This window comes from Rhea pennata, chromosome 1 (genome assembly GCF_028389875.1).
Source record: "Rhea pennata isolate bPtePen1 chromosome 1, bPtePen1.pri, whole genome shotgun sequence".
In the NCBI taxonomy this organism is placed as follows: domain Eukaryota; kingdom Metazoa; phylum Chordata; class Aves; order Rheiformes; family Rheidae; genus Rhea; species Rhea pennata.
This window is the reverse complement of record NC_084663.1, coordinates 52,990,672-52,999,646: the sequence shown is the minus strand read 5'-3', so window position 1 is coordinate 52,999,646 and position 8,975 is coordinate 52,990,672. Positions and strand designations below refer to the sequence as shown.

At 43.5% G+C, this 8,975-nt stretch overlaps 1 protein-coding gene across 1 annotated transcript; it reads left to right on the top strand.

Annotated features, from left to right (window-relative positions):
* The first annotated feature begins 467 nt into the window (after window positions 1-467).
* Window positions 468-8,197, top strand: PDE6H (phosphodiesterase 6H). The gene is made up of 4 exons (XM_062568519.1): window positions 468-799; window positions 3,921-4,109; window positions 4,508-4,548; window positions 5,484-8,197. Exons 2-4 carry the CDS (start codon window positions 3,970-3,972, stop codon window positions 5,558-5,560), a joined length of 258 nt encoding a protein of 85 aa, XP_062424503.1. The 5' UTR covers window positions 468-799; window positions 3,921-3,969; the 3' UTR covers window positions 5,561-8,197.
* Window positions 8,198-8,975: the final 778 nt, after the last annotated feature.

Here is an 8,975-nt window from a genome sequence, read left to right as displayed (position 1 = left end):
GCCAGAAGCTCTCATCAAGTCAACACCGGAGGGTGTAAGAACCTCATTAAAAGGAATGTAAAAAAGAAGGTGTTTCTTCCTGGATGCTGTCTATTCCCAGCGTAGCACTGCATGGAGGGTCACAGCTCATGCGGTTCTGTATTTTGCACTCTTGAGACACCATGAAGATGACAACGCACATGGAGGAATCTGTACTTGCTGGTCTCAGATGGGGAGAAGATCAAATCACACACTGAATGTTTCTGAAGAAGGTCATGCAAAACATCTGCATTATCTGTTAGGGAAATTTTCCATGGATAATAAGAGATTAAGCGGGTGGGGGGAGGGGGGAAGATTAAAGAGATGACATTTGTCAATAGCATTCAAGCCTCTTTAAATTCAAAGAAAAGTAAAAGAAGGATGATTAACCTGGCCAGAAACCCAGAGGTGGACTATCTGACGCAACTGAGTTAAGAACATTACTGTGTATTAGATATAATTAGCATTTGGATGCAAGCAAGGCTCTTACTCAGTGGATTAAACTCTGGACTGAGCAGAAATGCTGTCAGCAACAATTAGCTAACACCTTGTCAGAGGAAGGGGCAGATGAAACGTGTGGAAGAACATCTTGTTGCTCAGCAGCCTTTGTGTCTATAGCTAACAGCACTCATCCAGGAGCTGCATCCCAGTGCTGGTGGCAGCAGAGGAGCTTTGGTGACAGTCTGGGAAGGCAGAAGAGAGCACCACAGGAGGAGACCCAGTCTCACTGAACACTTATCAAGCCATCAGGTGTGGTACCAAGGACTACACAACTACTCAGGTACGGGGAAGTGGAAGGCTGGGAAATCATAGAATCATAGAATGGTAAGGTTGGAAGGGAACTCTGGAGATCATCTAGTCCAGCCCTCAGCATAGCCCATATGGGGACTGAACCCACAGCCTTGGCATAAGCAGCACCACGCTCTAACCAACTGAGCAAAATACCACTGAGAAGCTGCCGTGGGTATTTAATTTGTGCCTGCGATCCTGGGGAATCTGCCCACTCGCATCCGGTCCTGTGCAGGCTTATTCTCAAGCTGTGGAAGGGCAGTTTCTGGTGCTGTTGGGCAGCATCCTCTCCAGCACAAGTGGAAATGCCTTTGCGTGTGTGTGGTGGAAAGAGAGTCCCACTACCTCACCGGTGGAAACGAAGCTTGATTCTTGCTGTGAGCTGGAGGCTGTGCTGTGGCTTTAATGTTGCTTTCCACCCTCTGTTTAGTGATGAGTGGTGAGAATAGGTAGAGGGAGGCTAGTATGGAAGAAGAGAGAATTGTCCTTTTTAGCATCATTAAACGCCCTTTCTTGAATTCATCCAGATGGGAGAGAGGATGTAGAGTGATTTGATCAGATCCTTTCTCCTACCAAATCCCAGCTATACAGTATCTGGCAGGTGGATACAATGGCTTAGGATTGGGCTAGAGGGAAACTCCAAGGACTAAGTATTCCTGTTAGCTATTTCTCAACTGAGTGATGGCCAGGAGCAACACATGGACTTAAGAACTAAAGGAGTTGCCCCTTGAAGAAAATTTTGCAGTTAAAGTACTGTGCTGCAAGAAAACAGGCTGGCAAAGCAGGGGGTGAAATCATTTGAAGACTGAGTTCATCTCCCTCTTACAAATTTTGGACATCGGGCTAAAGGTTAGAAAAGTTAGCCTTTTTGTTCTTTCTGTTGCACTCTTTGGGACAGCCCTTGAGAGGGGTCCCAAGGTTTTTCACCTCTCAGAGGAACTGAAGGTGCTTGGAAGTGGGTGTGTGGCCTCGTATTTCAGGAGGGGTATGTAGCACTGCAACCAGGAACCCTACTGACTCAGATTTCTCCTGAGATCAAGGTACTGCAGACATCCCATGGAGCACAGCTTTCCTATGCACAGCATTTTGTTGTTGTTGAGCAGTACTTTTAAAATTCCTCCCTGGTTCTGAGGAACAGTGAGACACTAAATTCTCCCTTGATGTAGATTCACACAGCTCTGTGCAACTTCAAACGAATAGTCCAAAAAATGGAATTCAAAAGATTTTGGAGTAACTCCCAGCAGTGCAATTGAGGTCACACCAATCACCGCACTTCTGTTCCCATTCTGTAAAAGATGAAGGTAACAGTGTTTGCCTGTTCTGCCACAGTTCCATGAGGATAAAGCTGTAAACACTGGGCAACTGCTCAAGTACTTGAGAGATGGCAGCCACGTAAGTAACTTCTATGATTTTGGCTGATCCCTGGGTCTGTGGGCATGCTGTGTGCTTAGGAAGCATGCCTTCCTGGGCACTGTGTGCTACAGGCGGGAATAGCATCTGTGCACTTAGCTGCAGACACAGCCATCTGCTGCTCCATTTGCGACTGCTGGACCCTATCCAGCCTCCTGCAGCTGAGGCAGGAGTTCTACCACAAGCGGCAGAAGAACTAGCGTGCTTCTAGGTGCTATTAGTAGGATCCATCCTAATGTCATCACAGATGGAAAGATGTCAAGGGGGAAGTATTCCCAGAATGCCACAGATAACACAGTTCTTGGCCTCACACTGGGTTCAGCGACACAGAGGGGTTGCTTGGATGCTTTTTCCTCTTGCACCTCAGGCTTTGCGTTCTGGCATTCAGGCCATTTGAGGCACTGTCAAAGACACGAACCTCAAACTAAGAAAAGAAGCACTTCATCTTTGATGGCATATGTGCTTCTGAGATTAAAAGTCTAAAGTGTCACTGGAGGTGAGACTGAGGATTAGGCCAGAGCCTATCTCACTACAGTGACATAACAGGATTAGTTGGCCTTCAGTATCAAAATCTTGAAGCTAATTCCCTCAGTTATCAGCATGGCTGCACAGGGATAGACACTGGGAGAGAGGAGTTAAGTAATGGTCATGGGCAAGAATGCGACTTCAAGGATTGGCTGGGGAAATTGGCAACTATTTTTGTCCACAAATGCACTTGGGCAAACCATTCTAACATGCTAATTAGCATGAAATTTGGTGAGAGGCTGGGAGCTCCCCTTTGGGCACTGGTGAAAGTCACTGCTGTCCTGCCAGGGAAAGAACTAAAGCTGTCAGGGCTGCAGCTCTGCCCACCTAGGCAGTAGAAAGATATCCCTCACATGAGAACTGCTCCCTGATAACCATTGATCTCTCGCGAAGTGGAGTTCTGGCCTTGACCCATGTGCAGTGCAGTGCTGAGGAGATCAACGCATGTAATATGATGCTTCAAATCAAAATGGACAACATATCCTGGGGAGAGTTACAAGCTTTTCTCTCCTGAGAAAAATCCTGAGAAATGAAGTCCTGTTTAAACTACAGCTTGCAATGCTTTGCCTTAGCTTTCTTTGCAATCTGTCAAGCATTCTCTGCTATTTCCCAGGAGGTTCAGACTGACAAATATGAGGCCATATTTGCAGCTGCATCCAGGCTAAGGGTCCAGGGACCAAGTGTCCTCAGCATCCCATCTCTAGCAGTGTCCAAAAGGCAATGTTTAGGCATGAGTATAAGAATAAGAGAAGCATATCATGATCACTCCAAAAGACAGGATACTTCTCTGAGCCAGAAGTGTGTCTTTGTGGCTCCTAGCAGTCATATTCTGAACAGAGTAGAAACATCAGCACTGCTGTTGCAGGACAAGCCAGAAGACAAGCAAGATTGGCATTAGCCTTCCTATTTTGTCCAAATTGTTGGACCAGCTGCTGCAGCAACCCATCTCCAAGAGTCCATCTGTGTCTGAGGCAAAAGAAGGCATAACTCTCCACTACTCTACAAGTATACAAGCATCTACAATGCTGTCATGTTACTCTATATGCATTGAGTCTTTCCTTATGTTTAATCTTGTCATAATTCAGCTTTCCATAATTATTCTGTCATCTGATTTTTGGTACCTAAAATTATAAGCAAAGTGTCCTGCCTTTGTTTCAGTCCTTGCAATTATCTTACAGACCGAGGGACCTGAGAGAGGAGTGTCCCAACACACGCAGCAGCTCAGCGATGAGTGAGAACCCCCCTGCCACTCTGAACACTGCAGATGCTCCAACTGGTCCTACCACACCGCGCAAGGGGCCCCCCAAGTTCAAGCAGAGACAGACAAGACAGTTCAAGAGCAAGCCTCCTAAAAAAGGAGTAAAAGGGTAATGGTGTTCACAGTCCCCAGGGGAGAGAGATAAGGGTACCTTTCCTGCCTGCTTGCAGAGTCTGAGGGCACTATAGCAGCAGCAGCCCACCTTTTTGGGGCTCTGCAAGTGGGAGCTCCAGCAATGAAAAGAAACCTTTTTCACTAGGTCACTGTTAAGCAGGGCTCCTGAAGCACCATTGCTCCCAGGAAGGAGCCAGGAGGCTTCCCTGCAGCCCTGGGAAAGGTCCCATGCTGTCAGATCCCCTGGCCTGGCCCCAGCCCAGAGTTGTTCCTCTTTGCCCACTGCTCACCCAGACACCTTCCTGGGCATGGTAACTTGGGTCACAGGCAGGCTCCCCTTTCTTGGTTGCTGACGGTTGAAGCTCACCTCTTGTTTGCTCTTTTCTCCCATAGGTTTGGAGACGACATCCCAGGCATGGAGGGACTGGGGACAGGTAAATGCTGCAGGATGTTGCTGTTGTGGATCTCTCTAAAAAAAACTGCAAGTGCAATCACATTTCTGCATGAGAGAAGACAATCTGCGGAGTCAGGCAGCAGCAGCCTTGCTCCTTGGCCTCTCTGTATCTCTCACGACCATGGGAGAAGTCTAGCGCTCCCTCCACAAGCTGTCATGCTTATGCTCATTTATGCTACAAGACAAAAAGGCTATTTAGGCACATTTCAATTTTTGAATACTTTCATTTGGCTGCTAATATGCCTGTTTGTTTTCTGATAATACTCTGACTAAAAATTTCAGCAGCATGAGTTTTTCAAAAAAATGTCAAATGCTAAGCTATTAATACATGAAAATCACAAGAACTAAATCTCAGCTAGTTAAGTATTTGAATTATCACCAGAATCCTCATTTTCAGAATTTTATGCATGCACCTGGAGTTGAGAAACATATACTGGATGACCTGTGACAAGTCACAGCTTCTTAGGCTTCAGTCACAGCTGCACCTATCAATGAGTTACACATCTTGAATGCTGTAGACCAAATTATTCAGCATCTGATTTAAGGTAACACATGTCTTCAAAGAGATGGCATCTGGCAATGGGCAGTTTAGAAAAAAAAGGAGAAATCACATAACAGGAAGGAATTTTTACATCAGTCTACACAGTCACTGAGGAGATTATAGAGTATGTTGGTTTCTGCTCGTTTACAGAGAAAGATGGCACAGGAGAAAATATAATGATCTGGTTAAGTCTGGCAGTGTGACAGATTTGAAAGGCTCATCTGCCTATTTAATCTTCAAGTAGATGCTCATTTTTCTTGTTTTTCTCATCTCTTAATGTTCCCTCAATAAATCTAACAGTTTTTCTATTCATAGAAAAGAAATCCAAGATGTGCAGTGACCAGAACCCATTTCTCTTTCTCTCTCTTTTGTAGATATCACAGTGATTTGTCCATGGGAAGCTTTCAGCCACCTGGAACTGCACGAGCTGGCCCAGTTTGGGATCATCTAAAGCCCCAGCATCTCTCCTACTGTCACATGGTGACTCCACAAATCCCAGCATGGTCTTCATCACCTTTGACACTTACTTTTGGCCCTTACACCCATCTGCTGACATTTTACTGCTCATGGGCGAAGTGGCTTTGTAAGAGGTAGCTATGAGCAATTTCTTTGCAGATCAATTTGGCAAAGAAGTTATTCAGGATCTTGAACAGATCATGTGCTTCATGTGATGAAACTACTGAAAATGTCTCAATGCCTCCCTGTAAAATAGCAAGTCTTCTCTCACTGCTGCAGATCTTTGTGGGTATGGAGAAAATGGGATACTGCATTTGAATTTTTTCCTTTGTTAGCTGAGAGTGCATGTATATCCAGACCTAATTAGACCAAGCCTATCTTTTTTTCTTTCTCCTCTCCCTGACAGCTTTCTATACAGGATTTCTGTAGGTTTGCCCCCATGTTACCTGAGCCATCAATTAGTTGCTCAGAATATATCTGTAGAGAACAGAATCAGAGAGTCATCAGTCCAGACACTAGGCCATTTTGCAGTAGGAGGAGACATTTCCCCAGGGGATCACGATAAGGAATATACCAGTAAGACTTACTCCATCACCAAAAGGACTTGGAAATATTCCCTCTGCTGTACTACTCATTGACTAGTCAGTGGCCATGAGATTCTGGCTGTTCTAATAATGTTAAATGAAAACTTGAGGTGTCTGTGATCAATGAGTAAATGAATTAATCCTACCAGTCATTCCTCTTGTACTCATGAGTGGTTGCAATTTTAAAGAGACTCGCCAAAGGACATTGCTTTCCCTCTCTTCCAGTGGGAAGCCTTCTTTGAAACACATGTACTGTCCCCACGATGTACATAGTTATATGAGGTATTTTCCTCCTCAGGACACATTTGCTGTTGGTTAAGACAGAGAATCATTACAGGTTGTCACCAGACTGTGCCAGTAGTCCAACCTTATCTATTACAATATGCTGTTGTATTAGTAGCTTCATCTTCCTTGTATTTAGCATAGGGCAAGTCTCCCTTCATCCCACCCACGCCAGGGAAGACCCCAAGACTCCCTGCTACCCTCACATTAAGAAAGGGCTTTTGTTTTGTTTCGAGGCAAGCGGCAAGCATTGCTGTAGCTTTGTGATATTCATTAGAAGAGATGATATTTTTAGTCATTGTCCTCAGCTTCACAAAGCTCGTATAAAAACAACTTCCCCTCAGTTTATCTTTCATGCATTGAACATATTCATGGGAGTAAGGAATGGTTGTGGTGAGGAGAGCACGTCCTTCCTTTGTTTGTAGTCATCTCTAGGAAAGATCAATCCCCACCCATAAAGCGTTGCTCTAAATCCATGGCTGTGCTATAGTTATCAGTTACTGTCATTCCAAAAAGAAAAGCTAGCAGTTTTATTTTGAAAAATAGCTTCAACACTAAAACCTAAAGGATGTTCTTGTTGGCAGTCCAGAGTATGGCTTTTACTTTTCAGCACTTCTGCCACTGCACACAGCAATAAACAGAGAGGCAGTTCAGAACAGCAGCACAATCACTGCACATGAGTCAGGTACCATTTGGCTAATTGCAATATACAGCTATTTCCTTTGGCAGTGACAGTCTGTCCTCTCTGCTTTCTCCTAATTTCTCACATCTTTCTCACCTTTTAAAGTTTTTCTTATTTCCTTGTGTGTTCTGTGTAAAAGTGACATTTTATTTAGCTTTTATTTGTAGGAGACTGATTACATCTTTTTTTCAAGTTCAAGTCCTAGCCCCTTCCTTTTGTGTCTAAATAGGCATATTCTATGTCAATGCTCTTGCGCTTTCCTTCATGTTACACTGTGCTGTGGCAAGTAATCCTTATTTCATCTTTTCAGTATGTTCTATTCTTATAAACTATCTGGCAAAATACCCATTGGATCCGGTTTTGGATCATGCAAGAAGCTTGCTGGCTGCCTCTATTATCACCGAGTTGTTCTGTTTTTAAGCAGGAGTATATAAAGAAGAAAAATTTTGAATTAGTCCTTTCACTCCTTTTTTCATCCCAGGCCTTGGGAAAGCAGTAAAAAAATAGTGAGATTCCCTGCCCGAAGATAATGAGGTATCAACAAAATTCTCCTTAGTCCAGAGACTGAAACATTTCAGCAAATGGGAAGGTACTGGTGTAGTTCCACACCTCTGACTGCCATATTCCCTGCTCCCATCAGAGAACTACTCAATTCTCCTTTCTAAAACAGACTAATAGTACACACATACCCCAGATTCATGCTGGGGTACAAAGAGCTTTTTCTGAAGATGTTCTGAGTCACCACAGCTTGTTAGTTATTTTTAAACTTTTTTTTCTATGCATTGAAAGGGATTACATATTTCTTGTAAGGAATTCTGAGACTTAGAAGTGGAGTCCTAAAACGTTTTCACAATTATTTTGTCTGAGGTTCTGAGGATTTTTCTAAAGAGATATATTCCCTGGAACCTTAATTTAATTTAGTTTTTCAAGCAGTGAGAGCTGGCTGTGATAAAATGAAACAAGAGTATTTAAATGGATCTTTGAAGTGCTTCCATCTATATACATTGTAATACATTGTTCTTTTACTATAAAACAGGTCAAAAGCAACAAAAAATAATAAAAGTTGTTTTAAAAATCCTAGAAATGAAGTTTGTCTTACTTACAAAATATATCCAGAGAAAGTCAGATGACTTAACTTTTCATTCTAAAATCCTTTCATTGGGAAAGCTCTGGCAATCTCTCACCATGACAGAAAACTAGCTACTTCATCTCTAAACAATAGGCAGTGAAGTCCAACTGTGGTATCATCTGAGAAGCAGATGTTCTCTGAGTGATGACTTGTGTATTCTCGGGCTGAAATCTTTGGCCAGTTAGGTCTGGTGGGACCCTGTAGCAACTAAATGTCAGTATGTTTCCACCCCAGAGTAATAAATGACTCAGAGATGTGAATACCACTCAGTTCCTTCTCAGTGCTTACGACTGCAAGACAGAGCTGTAAATGATCATCTTCCTTTGCTTGTTATTGTTTCTGAACTTTCTGAATGTTCATATGGGTTTGAAGTTGGTTAGAGTCGATGGCCTGCTGGTACACTCAGAAAATGTTTTCTTTAGTGATATCTTTGGAGATTTTTTCTTGCACTTTATCACTGACTGCTTAATGCAAAGTCTTCCAGCTTTGAATGTTGTCTATCCTGTGAGGCACAAACACCAGTTAGCCAGGAGTCTTTTTTGCTTTGCATAATTCCTTCCCTAACATAACTCTGAAAGACCATGAAACCTCCTTTTACACGGTTAGTGCTACTTAGTAGGACTGACTTTAAAGCTGGGTTTAGCTGATGGCTGGACAAATTCTGTATCATACCAAGAGTGCCCCAGAAGATGAGTCACATCCTCACTGCCCTCAGTTTCACAGCAGTGAACAG

Coding starts and splice junctions, on each gene's coding strand:
- PDE6H (XM_062568519.1), top strand. CDS start 3,970: ATGAGTGAGAACCCCCCTGCCACTCTGAACACTGCAGATGCTCCAACT. Junction 4,110..4,507: donor CCTAAAAAAGGAGTAAAAGG/GTAATGGTGTTC, acceptor TTTCTCCCATAG/GTTTGGAGACGACATCCCAG. Junction 4,549..5,483: donor CATGGAGGGACTGGGGACAG/GTAAATGCTGCA, acceptor TCTCTTTTGTAG/ATATCACAGTGATTTGTCCA.